General features: G+C 39.8%; 1 protein-coding gene across 2 annotated transcripts; it reads left to right on the top strand.

The window, feature by feature from the left end:
- Nucleotides 1-80: 80 nt before the first annotated feature.
- On the top strand, nucleotides 81-20,476 carry GOPC (golgi associated PDZ and coiled-coil motif containing; the record flags this gene model as incomplete). Of its 2 annotated transcripts, XM_083608628.1 has the most annotated exons (9): nucleotides 81-398; nucleotides 7,861-8,025; nucleotides 10,433-10,456; nucleotides 12,023-12,198; nucleotides 13,132-13,297; nucleotides 14,826-14,921; nucleotides 15,293-15,457; nucleotides 16,441-16,621; nucleotides 17,412-20,476. In XM_083608628.1, 9 exons carry the CDS (start codon nucleotides 81-83, stop codon nucleotides 17,522-17,524), a joined length of 1,404 nt encoding a protein of 467 aa, XP_083464754.1. In that variant the 3' UTR covers nucleotides 17,525-20,476. The 2 variants fall into 2 exon arrangements, with proteins under 2 accessions (XP_083464754.1, XP_083464755.1); XM_083608629.1 differs by lacking the exon at nucleotides 10,433-10,456.
- Nucleotides 20,477-21,462: the final 986 nt, after the last annotated feature.

Here is a 21,462-nt window from a genome sequence, read left to right as displayed (position 1 = left end):
CGGGTCGGCTGGGGGCGCCGGTGCGCTAGCGCGGCAGGGCTCGTTGGAAGAGCGGAGGCGTCTCCCGCCGAGCGGTCACAATGTCTGGCGTGGGAGTGGGCTCCTGCGGGGGGTCGGGCTCAGGGGCCTGTGGCGGCGGCGGGGCGGGGGCGGCGGCCTCCTCCTCCTCGTCGTCTCCCGGTGGAGGCGGCGGCCTGTCGATGTTCCGCTGGCTGGAGGTCCTGGAGAAGGAGTTCGACAAGGCGTTCGTGGACGTGGACTTGCTGCTAGGCGAGATCGACCCCGACCAGGCGGACATCACCTACGAGGGGAGGCAGAAGATGACCAGCCTCAGCTCCTGCTTCGCGCAGCTCTGCCACAAAGCGCAGACCGTCTACCAGATCAACCACAAGCTCGAGGTGAATTTGTGGAGCGGGAGAGAATAGCTGCCCTCCCGCCCGCTGTGGGCTCTCTTCCGGGGAACGGGACGGAGGAGACGCTCGGGTTTCCCCTCTCTCTTTCCCCCTTCAGAGGCACTTGGAGGAAGCAAATCATGGCCACACCCTCAGTTTCCTATCTCTGAAATGGGAATAAATGGCGAACCCCCCTCCCCCAACTTCCAAGGCAAAGCAGTGTCACCTGCCCCATACTGTGAGGACACAGGCGCCTCCATCAACTCGTGCATAACGTCTTGGCCTTGCGGTAGAGACTTGGAAACCTTGCCATCAAGGAGGGAGCAAGGATGTTCGTCTATGGCTCTTCCTTGTAGGCAAGAGTTATTACGGTTTTGGTGACTGGCTAAAAATTAAGCTCAGTGTAGTAGGAGGTAATGTTAGGGGGTGTGGCAGAAACAAGGTGCTGAAAACCCAGCTTCTGATAAATCTGGGTATAGACTTTCAGAAATCAAATATCTAATCAAAAATGGTGTTTTATGTAGTTTTCCAGATTTGGAGTCTCTTTGGATTTCAAACTTTTAAATGTGTCTGTTACATGGAAATGTGAGATTCAAACATGACCCATGACCTCACTGGCTCAGTGGTAGAGCATGCTTTGAATCTGTATATACATGCTCTCTATCAGAGTGGTCTTCATTTTTTCCAGACCTGTGACCCACTTTAATTCCAACCTGGAATTGGAAATTACCTATGCCTGTCTTCTCTCAAACACATTGTCTCTTTTTCAAATGCACCAGCTCTCAAATTTTATACTTTGCTGTTAGAGTGTAATGTTGCTACCATTTTAACCCTGTTGACCTGATAAGTTTTCAACTCTGTTTCTAATAGGACTATGCTCAAAATAAATGTTGGTAGTCTGCCTTATACCAGGTTAGACTATTTCTTTGTCTAGCCTAGTATTGTCTACTCTGACTGGCAGTCTCTCTCCAGAGTTTCAGATTGGTAGTCTTTAACATTACCTGCTACTCCCAATCCCTTTTAACTGAAGAGACCAAAGATTCATCCTGGGATTCTCTATGTGAAAAAAGTGTTTTTGAAACCTCAGGTACGTTTGAAGTTCCAGCACCATATATTGCAAAAGATCATCTGTCTAGTAAGCTGCAATGCCATTATTTAGTAACATTAGGCTTTAAGATAGAACTTAGAAACTGGTCCACTCTTGAAATCCTAGTTATTCCATAGTAACGTGAACTTACTCTTGTCTGAACAAGTGATTGTCATCAATTTATAATGTGACTTCAGCATACTAGTTCATTTTTAAAGCTAGCTTATAATGTTCCTCTCCTTTTGTCATTTTTTTATATAAGAAGCCCAGTACTCTGACTGTAGAAATCAACTGTGCTCAGGACACAGTGAGATCATCATGTTATCTTTTTTGCTTTTTCCCAAGTATTCTTGCATCACAGTTCTATATATTCCAAGTTAACACTGCAGATTGTGTTAAGTGTTGGCTTCTCACTTGTGGAAGGTAATTTTTTTGCCAAATGCTTGTATCTACTGCAGCTTTCTATAACATGTCTCATATTATTCCAGAAGGTCCCCCATACCATGAGCAGCTTTTAGGGGGCTCCAAGGGTCTGCAGTAAGTACGGAGAATAAAAGAAAATCGGGTATCCTGCATTGCAAAAGTGCTTTCTGCTACTGCAGAGCCATCACTGAGTATACCCCAATGAAGCTAAGTTATTACAAATGAATTTATACCTTTCTTTTGAAGAAGACTCACAAAGCCTTTGTTAATAAGTTATTTCCTATGGTATTGAAATACTGTTAATATTTTATAGATTAGTACATTGTTTTTCAAATTGTATGTCTAATCTTCATATTATTATTTGCAAAGCCGTGAACAAGTTAGGTCCAGGATATCTTAATGACCACCTGCACTCTTATTTCCCAGCTTGGTTGCCTAGTATTGTTAGTTGTTTCCCGTGTTTCCGAAGCCTTACTGGTCTCAACTATGGGTCAGACATTTAGTGTTGCCATTCCCATTCTGTGGAACGCTCTCTCAGCAGAGATTTGGTAGGCAGCCCCACTGTTAACTTCCTGACGTCATCCTATTCAGTTGTTTAATTTTCTTCTAGTCGTTTTTGTGAGGTCGTGTTAGGAAAAAGATAGGTTTTTCGTGTTCACCATTCCCCCTCCTATAAGTATGCCATGAGTGCTATGGGGGAAACACTCAAAATCTAAGTTACATGTTTTTCGTTAACAACAGGTTTTAAAAAGAAATTCAGAAAACGAGAGTGTATAGAATAGGCAGCAGTTAGGTCACTCATCAGCTGTCATTTTCTGTTATAGAGCTATATGGAAATGGTTGTGATAAAACCCTGTGTTTTGAAAGTGCCAGGGAAATGTGATATCCTTACAACAGAGTGCTACCTTGAGGAAATATTTTTTTCCATGCTGCTACAAATGAATATCAACTGTACATTTGCTCCATTGCAATGGTGCTTTTAGATCTATGTCTATAGACTTCTGAAGAACACCAGGGTAGTTCTTCAATGAAATAAGTGATAAAGGGAAACAGCTGGAAGATAGCATGCCTCCCATTACCAACCTTTTCCTGCAGTGCGCAGTTAAAGGTCCCAGTTGAGTATATCTCGGTTTGTGTTTGGTCACAGCTGGGCACATGAGTGGAGAGTGACCCTAACACAAGCCTTGGAAGTCTTTTTAATGCAGAGCTGTTTTTCCTCAGCTTATGATAATGAGAGTCAACCTGGTAGTCACAGTGAACCATTTTTAACATCTGCCCAGAACTAAATCTTGTGAATCCATAGGTCATTCGTATGATATGTGAAAAAGTGCCTTTGTCCTGAACCTACTGCCAATCAGCTTTATCGAATGACCCTCAGTTGTATTATGAACAGAGTGAACATTTTCTCAATGTTTGTTTTATTCATAATATTATAAGCTTTAGTAATGTATTTCCTTTGAAGTTGTATTCTGAATTTAAAAGAACCAAACAAATGCTTTAACTAATATGTACATAGAGTTAAAATAGGTTTCCCTTGGGCACATCACTTTAAACTTTCAGGGTAAAAATAAAATAAAGTATTCTTCAGCTGGTACTTACCTTACTGAAAAATGTGTGTTGGGTAGATAAGCTGCTTTCAGTTATTCTCTTCAGAGGATCCTGATGATAATAGCTGATTTCTAAAAATAAATTAGTTGAGACTGATGAATTTGATATTTTGTAAAAGGTAGTCACCTTCCTTCTCTGAAGTGATCTGCATTACAGTCTGTTCTTCTAGTGTGGCTTAGGATGTAGTGATATGCTAAGCTGAGTCCCTTTCATGTTGGTGTGGTTTTTAAAGTTCTGGTTTGAAATTGTTTTTGCAGAATGGTATGGTATTGTAAGCATATTGCTGTTTGTTTCTGTAACATTTTTTATGGTGCAAAATTTATCACAGAGGTCCTCACAACAACCCTGGAGCTCTGCCCACTCCCAAGTGATCTTCTCTTCGGAAGCTCTTCTATGCCCACCCCCTGGTCATCTAAGGCGGCGATACAAGATAGAATCTCCTTTCTGCTGGGATCCAAACTCTTGGGGAGATGGTTGTCCATTAACACTGTTGTTATGGAGAGACCATTTCCTCATTAGATTGGTTTGATGGTGGAGATCCCTTGTTGAGTATGACTGAGCACAGTGCCATGTCTAAAGGACTTATTTTGCTTCATCCATTGCAGTATCATCCAGCAGAGTGGTTCTAAGTAGTAAAGAGTCTGTTGTAGTCAGACTTAGAAGGAAGTGGATTGGATCCCTGGGTATTTGCTGTGATAAATCTGTTAAACACTTGGAAGAAAAAGTTGCTTGTATCCTATTGTCCCAACTATAGTGTCAAGTTGCAATATCTGTGCAGCTGTCCAGTGTACTGTCTATTCAGGTATCTTGGAATCAGCTTTGGTTGGTGTTTTCTGAGGAAGTGGATGAGACGATTGAATCAGTGAATCCAACCAACTACAGGTGCTCTCAACCTTTGCCTGTAATGGCACATATCAGCTCTGTGGGATAGATGTTTGGGGCATGGTACTATCATGGTTCTATTCCTACTTATAGGATAGATTCCATAATGTAGTATTGACAAACTTCTGCTCTGCTCCATGACAAGCTATGGGAGACCACAGGGTTCTATTCTGCCCCCTGTGCTATTTAACAACTTTATGAAGCCATTGAGAGAGGTCACTGGAACTTTTGGAGCTGGTGTGCTGATTATGGTGTGCTGTATGCTGATGATACCCAGCTGTGTTTCTTCATGACATCTGAGTCAGGTGAGGTTGTTCAAGTCCTGGATGTCTATAGCTATATGCCTGCCGTTATGGACTGGATGAGGGCCAGTAAACTGGAACTGCATCCTGACAAGATGGAGGCTCAGTGGATTGGTGGGTTTTGATTCCAGAAATTAGGTGATCAACTTGGTCTAGATGGGACTGCAATCCTGAAGGAACAAGAATGTAGGCTAGGAGTACTCTATATTCAATCTTGCCACTCAAAGCTTAAGAGCTTTGGTGGCTTGGAGCAGTTTCGGCAAATTTTGACTGACTTGCCAGTTGACTGTTGCTAGACAGAAGCAGTCTAGTCTGAGTGTCTGCTTTTGTAACTTTGCAGTCAGATTACTGCAGTGTGCTCTACATGGGGCTGCTCTTGAAGATGACATAAAAGGGACAGAAGCCAGCAGCAAGATTGCCATTGGGAGTCTCTCATATATCGTATTTTTTTGCTCTATAAGACTCACTTTTTCCCTCCTAAAAAGTAAGAGGAAATGTGTGTGCGTCTTATAGAGCGAATGCAGGCTGCACAGCTATCCCAGAAGCCAGAACAGCAAGAGGGATTGCTGCTTTCACTGCACAGCGATCCCTCTTGCTGTTCTGGCTTCTGAGATTCAGAATATTATTTTTCATGTTTTCCTCCTCCAAAAACTAGGGGCGTCTTGTAGTCAGGTGCGTCTTATAGAGTGAAAAATACGGTAATCCATCTACGGCTGGTCATAAAGAAATTACATTGACTGCCAAATGCTTCCTGTCTGCTTTCAATGTGTTAATGATGACAGAGTGCTAAATGGCTTGGGACCTCAGTACTTGCAAGGTTGCCCCTTTCCATATATTTCTCCCTGAGAATTAACATTTGCTAGGTTGGATGGGGTACTGTCTTTTGTGTCCCTCCTCTGGAAGCTGAACATTATGTGGAGATGCAGGAGAGATCCTTTTCTGTTGTGGTGCTCCAATTATGGAATCCCCGCCCTCCTGACACTGATATTGACTATAGTTTGGCACAAATTAAAACCTTACTTTTTTCTTTGACTTTTGGGCCATTTTGAGAGTAGTTCAGTATTTGACCTGCTTGTGCTGTTCGTTGGTATCAAGCATTTTAGACTTTGTGTTGAATATAACTAGTGCTTTATGGTTTTTGAATTTCAAGGATTGTTTTATTGATTGTTTTACAGGTATATTCCAACCTGAGATCAACTGCTAATAGAGCAAGTTAGAAATATTTTGACAAATAGTGACACTGATGTTCTAAACATATTAATAGCTTGAAGGCAATTAGAGAACATCAATGCTGTCTTTTTTTTCTTACTCTATTTCTGATGCATTGATGCTTCCAAATGTACCTTCCTTCTCTTGTTTGAATCAAATCAGTAACACATCCATAGATATGGTAAAAAGTGATGGCTCAAACCCTATTTGTATGTAAGTTTATGTTCTAATTAAAAGTTTGTTGAAGTCAAGGAATTGAAGTTGGCTTAAAAATTGTATTTTAGAACAACTTTCAGCAATAATCAATATTAATGAGAAGTAAAGTTTTCAATACACCCAATACACTTTCCCTCACTGGAATCAGTTACTGGCAAAGTATAATCTCCCAATTTTCATACGGACCCTAGCACTTCTAAAAGCATTACTTATTATCCCCTGTAGTTCATGTGGTTGCCTTGGAAACCCTTAAGTTGAATGGTAGGATAAAAAAATCTTTTTAAATAATACAGTTTTAACCATCTTAGTGATTCCTGTAGTGAAATGTGCACATAAATCTTGTTAAAGCTGTCCAATCTCCCCCCCCTCCCCATTTAGTTCAGAGGAGATCAGTTTTGCTAAACAGTTGTAAGCAACAAGTCAGTTTTTAGCATTTGACTTCCTGTTGGCAAATTGTACATCTAGACTGTATGTTTGCGCAAGATGGCAATTATATCAGCAAGACTTGCTCAGTCATTATTGTTTGCAATTGGCGGAGTGTCTTTTCTAAGCTCTTACAGCTATGAAAGAGTAATCAACATAAAAGAAAATAGTGATCATGAATTACAACACACCACTGTTTAGACTACTATAGCCTTTCGTTTCTTGCAGTGATAAATTGTAAATGTGTTATGCTACAGTTTAACAATGCCTAGTGTACTTGGGGGTTGGTCTTCTACCCACTCACACCCTTCAGAAATAACCATAAAATCAATAAACAGTTAAGGTAAAGGCTATTACATTCCTCCAGGCTTTCCTAAAGCACAGTAAGGTGTAGGGTAATCCACTACTATTTTGTAGACCAGGCTTCCTCAAACTCGGCCCTCCAGATGTTTTTGGCCTACAACTCCCATGATCCCTAGCTAGCAGGACCAGTGGTCAGGGATAATGGGAATTGTAGTCTCAAAACATCTGGAGGGCCGAATTTGAGGAAGCCTGCTGTAGACTGACATACCAGTAAGAATAAACAAGCAGGAAACAATTGACTATTAGCTGTGTTAAAAGATCACAGGATATTAACTGAATCATATATTTGTATGCTGTGAATGCCCAGGTGAATGTTAAGGCTTAGTAGATAAACAAAAAGGCCTCTGATATGAAACAATTTACATAGCAGAAAGCAAAAGCGAATTCCCAGCAAGAGGTCTTTCATTGCTGAAACACATTTATCAGCTAGAGGTTATGCTAAATCTTTTAACTGTCATTAACCTTAGAATTTTACCATTCTAACTGTTAGAATATGATTTGCCAAACTTGCTTGGAACTTGAGCATGAACATTCTTTTTCTCTTTCAGTATGTAATATATTTCTGATTGGTTGTGCCAAACATTCCATATATGTTATGACTCGGTAGGTCTGTTCCTTAATATCATTGTGTATAAATGAGCACCATTCCTGTATGACAGGATTTTAACATGTTATTAAAAGTGGAATCTTCTCACTTTTTCAGTTTATTCCATAATATGCTGTTCCCATTATTGATCAATCAGTCTGATTCAATCTGTGTTTAGGATTCAAGCTTGCACAGATTGAAAAAAACTTCTTAAGCGGTTTTGTGACTATGTAAATAAACCTGCGTTATTCGTTTGATTTAAAAGCTGGTGATTTACACTAATTTGAAGGACAGAAAACATCCAGAGTCAAAATATCTTTTTCTATAGACTTTTTAATCATGTGGATTATTGGATAACTTATGTTCCAGGCACAGCTAGTGGACATGAAATCAGAACTGACAGAAACACGGGCTGAAAAAGCAGTATTAGAAAAAGAGGTGCACGGTCAACTATTACAACTTCATGCCATCCAACTTCAACTCCATGCAAAAACTGGTCAGAGTGTTGATTCGGGGACAATAAAAGCAAAGTTGGTGAGTACTAGTAACAGGAAGGACCTATTTTTTACAGCAGAGTTGTTACTCCAAACTACTGTATTTACTCGAGTCTAATGCGCTATCAAATCTAATGTACACCTCAATTTTCAGAACCTTTAAACCAAAAAAAGTATTTGCTGGTGAATGTAAATGTGCCATGGAATCGAATTTTCCCAATGTAATTTGGCCAAAAAAGGTGAGCATTAGATTAGAATAAATGCGGTATTTTATTTGTATGCATGTGTGCTTATAGAATTCATCTTCCGTCTTTCTGTATTATCTAGGAAGCAGTTTATCTAGTTTATCTGAATGTCACTTGCCATGGTTAGGCTTGCTACCTAAGAGACTGTTAAATCTATTAGCTAGAGATGTAAAATGAAGTGGAGCCCCCCCCATCAGCCCAATTTGGCCTGCCAAGACTATCCAGTTGACCTGCCAAGCCATCTTCCCTACACTGGGCATCACATATGAAATCACATGTGGAACACATAAAGGTGGTGCTTGACCAAAAGGGGCTTTGCAGGGACTGTACGCCTTGTGACCTGTTATGCAAGTGTCTGAGAAGCTGCTGGTTGTTGGATCCTTCCGAAGCGCTGTACAAAGTGCCCGAGAAGCGCTGAGAACAGGGATTACAAAGTGCTTCGTGCATCACTTCCCAAAGGCCCAACAATCATTTTGGGAATATGGGAAGTGCTGTGCAAATCTTTTTTCAAGACCTGTTCTCAGCGCTTCCCTAGCACATGGCAACCCGCTGATAGCCAGGTGTTGTGGAAGTGCTGAGCTTTGACAGGTATCGATCAACTGATGTCATTATGATGTCAGTTGATGACTAATGAGTAGCTCTGACCACCCCATTGGGATGGAAGAGATAGAGAACTGGCCCACTGGGCCAAAAAGATTCCCCACCCCTGATGTAGAGGATTACACTGTCATAGTTAGAAGTTTTTAGAGGAGGATTTTTGCATCTCCTATTTTTGTGGATTGAATTCAGTATTATGGAATTGAGGCATGCAAGTAGCACACATTTGGATAAGAGCTTTCTAAGTGCTTGTCCAGTTATAGTAGCACATCATGTATTTAATGAATTATCTAGTCAGTCAAATTCCAGTGTGCTAGGGGCTGCATGAGGGATGCGGGTGGCGCTGTGGGTTAAACCACAGAGCCTAGGACTTGCCGATCAGAAGGTCGGCAGTTCGAATCCCCGCGACAGGGTGAGCTCCCGTTGCTCGGTCCCTGCTCCTGCCAACCTAGCAGTTCGAAAGCACGTCAAAGTGCAAGTAGATCAATAGGTACCGCTCCGGCGGGAAGGTAAACGGCGTTTCCGTGCGCTGCTCTGGTTCGCCAGAAGCGGCTTAGTCATGCTGGTCACATGTACGCCGGCTCCCTTGACCAATAAAGCGAGATGAGCGCCGCAACCCCAGAGTCGGCCACGACTGGATCTAATGGTCAGGGGTCCTTTAGGGGCTGCATGAGATTTTATTCATGGCTAGAGTCAACAAAATTTGGGCTACTGTATCTTAGCCTTTTATTCACATACACTTAGAATTAAGAACTGTGAAATAAGGTTTGTGAGCCCAAAGTCCCCTCCCCTTTATAGGAACACATGTATACCTAGCAAGTTACAATTTGAAACCAAGGGGAGTTTCAAAAGCACCATAAGGACATTAGAGCCCTGCTGAATCAGACCAAAAGCCTATCTGGTCCAACATCCTATTCCCACACAGTGGTTGGCTAAAGAAATCAAAAGTTCGAGTGGGCTAGTACAGGTCTTATCAATGAACCTGAGTAGCAATCTGAATTCCAGACATACATTTGAAGTGATTGATTATTTGATTTAAAATCAGATGGTCAATCAAAAGTATAAATCTTCATTTTGCCAAGAAACAAATATCAGTAACTTTTTGAGGGTATTGTAGGAAATGCTTAGGTGTGATAACGTACAAAAGGTGTGATAACGTACAAAATCTGCTGCTCATTGTTAGCTGGAAAGGCATACTTGTTTTTCAGTTCCTGCTAGTTCTTGTTCAAACCATATCAGATGATGACTGTGCCCATGAAAAAGAAGGAAGAGGAACTGAAAAAAGATCATATCCAGACCAGTCTTCTTTTAAAATTCACCCCACCAGTATTCATCTCTTTTTTAAAAAAAGAATGCTTGTTGCAGTGCAGGCTTCGATTATTTGCTAGTAAAATCACAGTTTCCATTTATTTGGAGATATTTCCCCATTTCACAGTGTGAGAGAAATTCCATTTTCAATGAGCAACTGTCTTCTTTGTAACCATGGATCATACAATTTGATTACTGCTTAGACTGAGAATCTTGTCTATGTATGGCCTTATAATTTTGATTTTTTTTTTTTGGCCAGTATTTCTAATTACTAAACTTTTTTTCTCTCATCCTAAGTCTGCCCCTTCTGTGGAGGATATGGTAAGTTCACTGGCTGTCTTCATCTGTGTTTAATTCAAAGCAGTGCAGTAGTTTTCTGCAGAGCTGCGCATATTAGCCGGGAGAGTTAGTGCCAGTGAATGTCTGCTAGATTCTTTCCTTTCCACAGTTTCTTAGCCAAGTCCCTGTTTATGTTCAGTATTCTTTTCAGATTTGATGCTCTTTTCCACTCAACATGCATGTCTGTATTGCTACTGTTGATTGCTATGACTAATGTGGGAATTTTGAAGTAAAGCTTGGAATTGAGTCTAAATGTAGCAGGCTATTAAAGATTGACTTTGATCGCAATCCATAGATCCAAGCAACTAACTCTGTGATGCACTCAGGCTTTGAACAAAATCAGCTGTGATATGGCATGGCAGTCAGCTGTTCAAGGACCAAAACGTCACACAAAGTGCAGTGAAACCTAAAATGCTTGTCTGGTTTTTTTGTCCAGAATCCACAGTGTTTAAAGAATACCTATATGTCCTGTAAAACAGCATGTTTTTTTTAAAAAATTGTCACATGATGGTATATTTATGTAGCGTTCTATTCCTACCTACCCTTCAGCGGTTACATTCCAAAAGCCAATGGCATATGGTATATTTTTGCCCAGGCTGCCATGATATATGTGCAGAAATTAAAAATGAAAGTAGTTCATGAACTTAACTTGCAATTTTTAAACTTATAGATACTTAGAAACCTTTATAAATCCTATTGGAATATAGACAAGAAATTGTGAGATTCAGTGTGGTTTTTCTAGTGGATTTCAATTTTAATCCGGAAAACTTCATTTCTCCATTCCTGTCGCTTTCTGTAGTGTAAACATTGGGTGATATCCGCTCTGTCCATTAGGAATGAAGAGGCTAGAGAGGGAATACATTCTCTCTTTACTTTCTCTACTACGCTATTCATATTTATTAAAGTTTTCTCATGCTTTGTCCCCTTCCGTACCCTTTTCCCCTAAATAAAAAGCCCTAGTTACTTAAGTGTTATCTCTGTGTTGTTCCCTGGCAATTAAATATGCCTTGGAACAACAATGCTGGCTATTATGTTTGTGTGTTTAAAAAAACACTTTATTTTTAAAGAAGCTTATTTTATTTTCATCAGTTCATTTAACATGCTTGCCATATGTCTTAAATATACATAATTTTAGCCAACTAGTTGCCTTTCTTCTTCATATTTGCAATTCTTTTAATAAGCAGTGCCATGCTGTATTATCCTAAATTAGCTGCTGTGTCATAAAAACAGTTTCACATTATGATAGCTCAATTGTAGTTAGTTCTTCTTGAACAAATGTAGCTTTCCAGACTTGTCCCTCAAATTGCCTTGTGATGCAGTTAGATATGTAAAACATTAAGATTTGTAAAATGCTTTGTGGCATGAACATTTTTCTACTCACTTGCAGAACCGTTGCAAATGTGTACATGCAGATTGTATCTAAATGTTGTGTGTCATGGTTTTTTCTGTGAAATTAAAGGTTAGACTAAAGATGCTTGCCGTTTTCATATCCACATAATAGGAATGTTTAACTTGTGGCTAAAATAACCAGGGTCTTTACTTCGCCAGGAGAGAGAACTTGAAGCCAACAAGAAAGAAAAGGTGAAAGAAGCTCAACTTGAAGCGGAAGTGAAGCTACTTCGGAAGGAAAATGAGGCACTTCGTCGACACATAGCTGTGCTCCAGGCTGAAGTATATGGGGCAAGACTCGCAGCCAAATATTTAGATAAAGAGCTAGCTGGAAGGTGTGTAAAAATTCAGTAGCTTGTGATGGACATTTGGGACAGAATTGTTGATTAGGAGTTGACATGCCTGTTCTCAGGGTATTTGTGTGGACCATATGGGGGATGTGGAAGAGTAGAATATAAGAGCTTATCAGGATAGTGCTGAACTGCTATAAAAACTATCTCTAGTGGGAGAAGATAAGGACCGGGATTCACAAGGTCGGACTTGGGGTGCTTCCAAACATGGGCAATTTAGCATTCTGCAATCATTCTAGTTCTGCTTCAAGCTGGAAGTGGAATAGCAATTCTGCTTCCCAGATTCTAGCTTTATGTAGTAAAGTGGACAATTCCCCTTTCCTGAGCTTGAAACATTGGAAGGGGGTTATTTTCATTGGGACCTGCGTGTGTGGTTTAAATACTCCCTCCTCACTGCACTCCTGATCATGAATACAGGGGGAAGGGGGAAGAAACAGATACAGAGACAGTGCTATCTGAACCAAGGTTTTAAGTGATTCCTAGAGAAGAAAAATGGATCATGTAGAAGGAAGAGCAGTTTAACTGGCCAGAGTGGCAGTTAGGCCATCTGTACCTGGGAAAATTGCACAGCTCAGCCATAGAGGGATTTTTTAGCTCTGGGAAAAGTCTGCAGCTGAACAGGTAAAATGTGAGGGGGATGTTCTACTCATGACATTATGCAAGTACTCCTTAAAAAGTGAGTGAACAAAGCATGTCTATTCCACAGTAAATGCCAAATGTGGAAGCAGCCTTAAGCTTGGCTATGGAAGAGTATGGTACGGCACCCTCCCCACTTTCGTTCCCTGTTATTGCAGTGACTGTAAGCCATTTGATTACCTCTTTATTGGACTTGAGAACATGGCATTGAAAGAGCAAATCAAAGAGTACCGGTAGTTTGAACCTCTCACTTCATACATATCATGTTCTTTTCTCATGTAGGGTTCAGCAAATTCAGCTACTAGGCAGAGATATGAAAGGACCTGCTCATGATAAACTCTGGAACCAGCTGGAAGCTGAAATCCATCTGCACCGGCATAAAACTGTGATCAGGGCATGTCGTGGTCGTAATGATCTAAAGCGACCCATGCAAGTACCCCCAGGACATGTAAGCTTCTTGCTTTCAACATTTGTCAATATAATGTTTGTATGCCGACATTGGATATATTAATATATCTGTTGCCATTCAAAACTGAAATTCTTATTATGGCTCAGATCAATGGGGCAGAAAAAGGGAATTTCATTTTTTGTAGATTAAATTACAACACTTATTTTATCACAGTGCATGTAAAGACTGCATTTTTCCTTTTTTTTTTACTAACTCACCTCAATAGTCAAGGGGAAGAAATGTTGAAATTGTACATACAGTCGTACCTTGGTTGTTGAACACCCTGGAACTCAAGATATTTTGGCTCCCGAACGCTACAAACCCGGAACTGATTGTTCCGGTTTGCAAACGTTCTTTTGGAACCCGAACATCCAATGGGGCTTTCGCAGCTTCAGAAGCTGCGATTTGGTTTTCAGATATTTTGGAAATCGAATGGATTTCTGGAAAGGATCCCATTTGACTTCCAAGGTACAACTGTATATGAAACTTAAGGAATAATTATGATATTCTGTATTGGGATTTGGAATAAGTGAATCCTAGTTAGTGACATAGGCTGCAGTCATTACTTTACTTACCTGGGAGTAATCCTTCTTAAAGTCAGTAGGACTTATCTCTGAGTAAACACAGTTAAGATTGTGCTGTAAATTAAAAAAAAAAGGTATTCATTATTGAAAGGGTTCACAGCATTTACATCCACATCACCCTTAATTTATAGATTTGAGAATCTTATTAGGCATTCTGCTTTTAAATTCTAGAGCTCAGGATAGTCCACTTGATCTTTGCAATAATCCTGCAAGTAGGCTGGGGCTGAGATTTAGTGTCTGGAATATAATAAGCATGTGTGCTTCATGACTGAGTGGTGATTTGAACTTTGGTCCTTCCTGTCCCAGCCTATCCTCTGCACTGCATACTGAGTCTCCCAAGCTCTTGAACATACAACCTGTTGTTCAGAGGTGGTGAAAGACATGGGGTTTATAGTGCTGGCACAAAGGAATGCATTGCTTTTTTGTTTACAACCTTTCAGGCCCTAAACTGGGGCCCCAAAACAACCGAAAAAATTTTCAGTTAAAAAACACTTGTAGTGCTGGAAGTTATAAGGCCTGTTGCTCTGGTACTGTGGAAAGGGGAAGTGAGGGTGGTGGGGCTTCTTCCAGCCTCTTACACCCCATCAAAATGGAAGTTTGTATCCTCCAACTTCTGGAACATCGCTGTGACTTTCAGAACTGTAACAAGGGTTTTCTCTAACTGCTTTTTAGTGCCCAAAATTGGTTTAATTCTGCTTTATCTTGAAGCCAATGTAGGAAAAACCTTTGCTTGTGCCACATCAACTCGGATCTTGGATAGGGCTGAGGTGCATGTGTTCTCCTTTCTAAAGTAATCTTTAGAAAGGTGATTTTCTTATAGCAGCAATGTCTATAGCATTCTGAATTTAGAGATTATTTTGTCTGTAGTGTTAGTAGTGTCCTGTGAATCTCTGGAAAACTTTGAAAAAGCATTTTCATAGCTGTTTAATTTTTTTTAAATCTAGGATCCAGATTCCTTAAAGAAGAGTCAAGGTGTTGGTCCCATAAGGAAAGTTCTATTGGTTAAAGAAGATCACGAAGGACTGGGCATTTCAATTACCGTAATATTTGAATTTATTTTCTTTTTCTAGGATTCAGTGTTTACTAACAAGATACTTAACATTTTATTTTATATTTCCTGTGTGTCACACTGGCCCATGTTACCTATATCAAATGCTTGCTTTTGTAACTCTCTTATAAGTGCCACTGAAAGAACTCAAATTTTTCATTATGCTTTTGTGAAATCTCTGCTACAAATGCATTATAAACTGTGCTATACATCAAATACGCAGAGCAGCAAATACTTATTTGTTGAAGAGCAGCATGAATTCAACACTTTTGAAATCTGCAGTGAAGAACATACACAGTGTTAGGCTATAAATCATTTTGAAATTGTGGCAATCTCCTGACTTGTGTTATGTCATTGTGATAGGGTGGAAAGGAGCATGGTGTTCCCATCCTCATCTCTGAAATTCACCCAGGTCAGCCTGCTGATCGATGTGGAGGTCTGCATGTTGGAGATGCCATTTTGGCAGTAAATGGTGTTAATTTGAGAGATGCCAAACATAAAGAAGCTGTAACTATTCTTTCGCAGCAGGTATTTTATTTTTATCTTATGAATACTGAACTGTTAATATGCATATATACATTTGGTGGGGTTTCGCCAATAATTTGGGGCAGGGCCTCCTGACATGTATCCATTTCAGCTCTATGACTGTGTGTGTCTGAACACAAGCACTAAGAGGAAGGGTTTATTAATTACTGGGCAGCATACAGATGCTCAGTAGTGGAGCCACATACTTTGCATGCAAAGGACAGAAGGTCCTAGGTTCAGTCCTTGGCTTCTCCAGAAAAGGTTTGGAAAGATTCCTTCTCTGAAACCCTGGAGAGCCCCTGCCATTCAGTGTAGACAAGGCTGAGCTAGATGGACCAGTAGTTTGACTTGGTGTAAGGCAGCTTCCTATGTTTCTAAGATAGGGCCTGGGGATAGGGGAGTATGACTGGTTCGGTTGCACTGGGCACTGCAGGGGATGCCACAACTAAGATTTAGAATGGAACATGAGAAGGGGTGTGGGGAGCACCAAATTTTGGCGTCACACAGGGCACCACTTAAATTTGAGACCCGAGATCCACCACTGGTAGGGCAAACATTCTGTGTGAAGCTTTCTTCTGCAATAACTGAAAGTGCAAGTTTCACTAGATGAATGTTTTGGGGGCTCTTAAAATTGTCTCTATTGCCATTTTCAAAAAACAAACAAACCCAGTTTCCATACATGTAAGTCACATCCAGAATTAAACTAAAGCTGAGCAGTAGTCCATTCAATTTGGGCCTTGCTTCATTGTGTCCAGAAAGTCCTCCCAAATGTTCTTATTTCAGCGAGGATTATCTGGATGAATATACTCTGCAGGCATGTATTACAAGACTTGATCTGGCTTTTCTTTTATATTAGGAATTTTTTTTTTACTATTCTGTTGTATAGCTATTCTACACTTTGTATAGTTCTGAGTTTTCATATTTTAAGTGTTCTGAATGGACTGCCCATTCTTAGAAGCAACATAATCTTCATTTCTGTATTCTAGAGAGGGGAAATTGAGTTTGAAGTTGTGTACGTTGCTCCAGAAGTGGACTCAGATGATGAAAATGTAGAATATGAGGATGAGAGTGGACATCGTTATCGTCTGTATCTTGACGAATTGGAGGAAGGTGGAAACTCTGCTTCTAATAGAAAATCTGGATGTGGAGATGTCAAACAATTGCAAGGTAAATGTTCTGGGTTTGTTGTTGTTTTTTTAATAACTAAGGTACAACATTTCAAGTAAAACTTGATTTTGTATATTTAGATTCAAATGTTTGGATATGCTTAGGATGATCTGTCCTTAGATTGGGATGGCAGTTATGCAGTTGTGTCACAAAATGCAAGGTTAAACCATATATGTTCTTGGCAAATATAATGGTTGGGCAGGATGGCAGCTCATCGTTTTCCTTTGCTATTTTTGTCAGAATATTGCCATATTTTCCTATATTCCCATAAAGCAGACTCTTGATTAGAAATTGTAGGTATATTCTTCCTTTCATCTTTCTTGGTGACTATTTTTGTGATGTGATTTAAAGATTTCATATGGCCAAAGATTAATGCAGCACAATTTTCAAAATGTGGATTTGCCAAATCCCTACCCATAACTTGGGGGTGCCTCTGCATTGTGTAGGCAGTTCCTTGTTTTGCTGGTTACTGGAATTTTCTGTTTTGTGTGGTGTTTATGTGCTAGTTGGAACGTCTTGTTAGAGGGGAAGTGGAGAGCCATATTAATTCCTAACCCTCTGCAAGAGCACATGTAGATGGGGAAAAGGTGGTTTGGCCTGCAGTAGTTCCTATTCTTCCTAACTTGTTTTATATACAGTCCATTTCTAGAAGTCTTGGAATTTCTGCCTTCCTGTGCAGCATTGGTGCATGTTTTCTCCTTATCAGCAAAAATTGTTGGGTGGGTCAGTTTGTAAACTTTAGGATGCTGTACTATAAAAAGTTACAAACATTCTTTTCTCTCTTTTGCAGTGTTTGATAAGAAAGCAAGTATTGATGGCCATGAAAATGGAGACCTAGGAAATTCAGTTGAAACAGAAGAGACTATATCTAAACTAGACCAATCTGCTGAAAGCTTAGCCTAAAACCACCCCTAACTCATCAGTGGGACTGGTCTCTTCCTCAAGACAGGTTGTGTAGACCGTTCTGCATTCAAAATTCCACATAAAATTATAAAGGACGATTAAAGGGATAAAGAGAAGCTGTGTTGCTATTGCCTGGAAAAAAGCTGTTCTGTTGGTTACCTCAGGGCTTCATTATGAGCGTATCTAAATGTGTAAAATTTCCCATTTTTCTAAGGAGTTGCATGTCAGATGAATTTCCCTTGAATTATAAGCACCAAAGCATGTTGTTTCCAAAGGCTTTTCTTGAATTTAACTTTGGATCTTGTTTATGATAAAAGGGATAGACTAAAGCAAAAGAACTTTGACACTTGGATCCTCTGACTAATAGCAGAAGCAGAAAATTGGCATTCATTTGCTAGAGAAATAGATTTTAATGACCATATATAAGGGAGACATGATTTCTCAGAGGTATATTCCTAACCTACCTAGTTGCTTTTAAAATGTGTATTGTAAAAAGGTAAACAGCAAAGTCAGTTCATTTCAGATTTTCACAATATACAAAAATAAGTTTGGTTTAAAACATACACATACAAAACATTTTAGCTGCTAAATATTTATTGTGACGTTAAATCTCTGAAATAGATCCTAGTGATCTGTTCCTGAGATGTTTTTCAGCATTATTTAATGCAGCATATATATATAAATATATTCCTTTAAACTCTCTTGCCAATCAATGCTGGATGTGAAGTATTCTCCAAAGGTATTAAACAGAATACTGTTAATTTTAAAATGCAAAATAAGTGTAAAATTGGCCTCTTGGAATTATGTCTGCCCTTAAGTGTAGCATGCTCAACTTACAGAATTGTATCATTGGGTGGCTACCATTCTGTGTGAACTGAATTAGGATGGAGTTAGATGACCATTCTTTCCACTGCATAGTATGTTTTACAGTTGCCACACAGTGCCATCTATGTGACCCTGGGCTGTCTAAAGGAGCTCTGTGCCCTACAGGCTAATAGTACTGTTACACTTTTGACAATGTGGCTCATCCACAGAATGGGAGTACATCATGCCTTAGATCCTTTAACAACCTATTTCCACATATATCCCGTCCACATGGATAACTGTAAAGGTTGCTGTGCATTGGAATGAAAATGTGCCTCTAATGCAGTCCAAAAAGTTTACAAAACATTCTCTGTAGGCATGGTTTTATACGAGAGTTGCTAAGAGGGGCGATTCAAATTTTTCATTTAAATCCTTTGCTATAGGAACTGATTTACTTGTCACTCTTAAGATGGGAGGATGGTGTTGGATACATAATAAACCATTTAATCTGTGGCTAAATAGTCATCAGATTTCTTCAGGCTGTGTCCAGAGAATGCTTCATCATACCATTTTTACATCTGTTTTTTTAAGATGGATTGCAGTGTTGTAAGGCAACATGAAAGCGATTGCCCAGTTGCCTGTCGTGCGTTTAAAAGTCTGTAGACCACCAGAACTCCATGTGATTAGATCCCTTGTGGAAGGTGTTCTCCAGTTATGATCGTGTCATAGCGATCGTTGTTTCCATCCATAAATGATGTGCTTGCCATGTCATTGGTTACCCACGCTGTGCTACATTGAGAGGTTTGGATCAACTGGCCCTTAGCAAGTGGGAATTGAGTGCATCCTGTATCTTGCCAGGTGATACTTAAGACTGTGCAGGATCACGTACCAAATTTGTTACAGTATAATAGTCCTAGTATTTTACAGAACTACGGTATATTTTTTTAAACCCCAAACGTGCAAAATAGTTTTACACCTGAATGCCAAGGGCATTTTTAGAATCCATTGGGGGTTGTCTTGGCTAGGTTGCTGTTCAGTTATGTGTATGTGTGTATGTTTATATATATATGTATGTATGTATCTATATCTTATTAGAGCGCACACTCTCCATATGCAAACAGTTAAAAACCATGTAATAGTTTTTATTATAATAGGATAAAGCATGAAACGCCTGCTTTCCATTCATTGTTTTGCGGGCCATTAAAATGTAACATGTAAAGATGTATTTTGAGAGTGCAAATAATGTAAAATGACAGCTTTGTAAGTGTTTTTATAGAATGTACATAAATTGAGAGCGAGTGAAAGGCATTTAGTGTAATGTCAGTTAACCTAATGTTTAATGTTAAAAAACCATTGTGCTGTAGAACACAGTTAAACTTGTCTCTCCTAGGTGCACTATATATATACATATGTTTATAGAGAAATCTTTAAAATGTAAATACTTTATGCAAAGATTTTGCTATTTATAAATTCTTTAACTGTTGCTCATAAAATAATTTTTGTGTGTCATTTTGCTCATGGAACTGTATTTGATTTGCAGTAAAATTTTATAGCTGCTCCTTTAATACTGTATATTAAAGTAATCTTAACCATGATACTGCCTCCATTGCAAGCCTAGTGTTTTAAGCAAGCCATGAAATTGGAAAGGCTGCATTTTCTGCTGTTCATGGATGTGCCTTTGCCCTGCCATATGAGGCTGTTAAGCAGCATATGATGTTTTCTGGTGTATATTACAAAAACATTCCCTGTGTATTGCTTTTCATTAGGGAATCTAAAGGGGAGCAAAATGGAGAGTTGACATAGGAGCACAGTGTTCCTACACAAGCCTGTTTGTGTCAGTAGGACATGTGCGAAAGAAATTACCTGGTATCCCCCTTTTTTAGAATGAACTCTCTTCAATGTTTGCTCCATTTTGCACTATTTCTGAGCATGTTGAATCTTAGTCTATCGAAAGATCTTTCCTATATCCCTTGTTAACAGTAATCCAGGGATTATCTGTGAGAGAATGTTACTTTCCGCTCTCAAGCGAAGAAGCATGTTCTCCGCTTGATATACTTTTGTTCTGTCTGAAGTGACAAAAATGCAGACGACCTTTCTCTGTTGCATTTGCACAACTTCACTATTTATTAAAATCAGGCTATTGTTGAACACTGTTTGCTGGTACTGCTTTGTTCTCCTTGTGATGGTATCACTGCACACAAGACAGTGAATGGTTGTAAACGGCACTGATAAATAACTGCACAGAAATTCCCTCAGACACTTCCCATCATTGTTTTGTCTAGGCACACTTTGGGAAAGCCCAGACCTCTGAAATTTTGCTCTGATGCTATTGTGAATTATTGTTATTGTGTGACTGCTGGGCAACTCTGGAATTCCCCCCCCCCTTCCCTTAATAATTGTCTGAGCTACTGGGCCGCTTATTTTTCTGGGCCATATAGTCTTGAGGAAAAAGAACTTCATCCTTTGGGGTGAATTCCTTTTCATTTTAAAAAGGAATTCACCCCAAAGGATGAAGTTCTTTTTCACTGGAGAAAATGAATTCCAAAAGGCACTTTAAAAATCCTGTGAAGGAGCATTTTTAATCTTCATTTTCAACAAGTAAACACACATTTATTTAAACAAATGCAGTGAAACGTGTTTTAATAGTAAACTATTGCAATTTAAAGAAACTTGGCTTTTAAATTTTTACAAATGTCCAGAGCTGCAAAAGAATTGTTTTACAAAATCCTGTTCAGCACCAAATCTATGGAACAGGCTGTCTGCCTCTAGTTGAAAGGAAGTGGACAATGGCAAGCCGGGGACTACAACAGGCTGCGCTGATTTTTTCGTGGGAATTGCTCTCTGGTAAGTAGACTGCAGTCTAAGTTGGTTAGTTTTAAAGGTGCTAACAAGGGACCCCCATACATTTGCAGCCCCATGGGAAATAATAATTTCCGTTCCACGACTTCTACATCTCCCCCCTCCCCCCAGAATGTGGAATTAGGTGGAGGGGTATTAAGTGCCCTAAGGCCTGGGAGACCAAGGATGGGATTGAGTACAACACTCTTCCATTCGTCCATCTGTGCAAACATTCCAGTTTTCCAGAGGGAAAGACATTCCCCATGTACTGTTCGGGGGGGGGCTTGTTAGACCCC

This window comes from Podarcis filfolensis (assembly GCF_964270895.1).
Source record: "Podarcis filfolensis genome assembly, chromosome: 3".
In the NCBI taxonomy this organism is placed as follows: domain Eukaryota; kingdom Metazoa; phylum Chordata; class Lepidosauria; order Squamata; family Lacertidae; genus Podarcis; species Podarcis filfolensis.
Note: the sequence above shows the minus strand (reverse complement) of the source record. Positions and strands in the feature narration are given on the sequence as shown.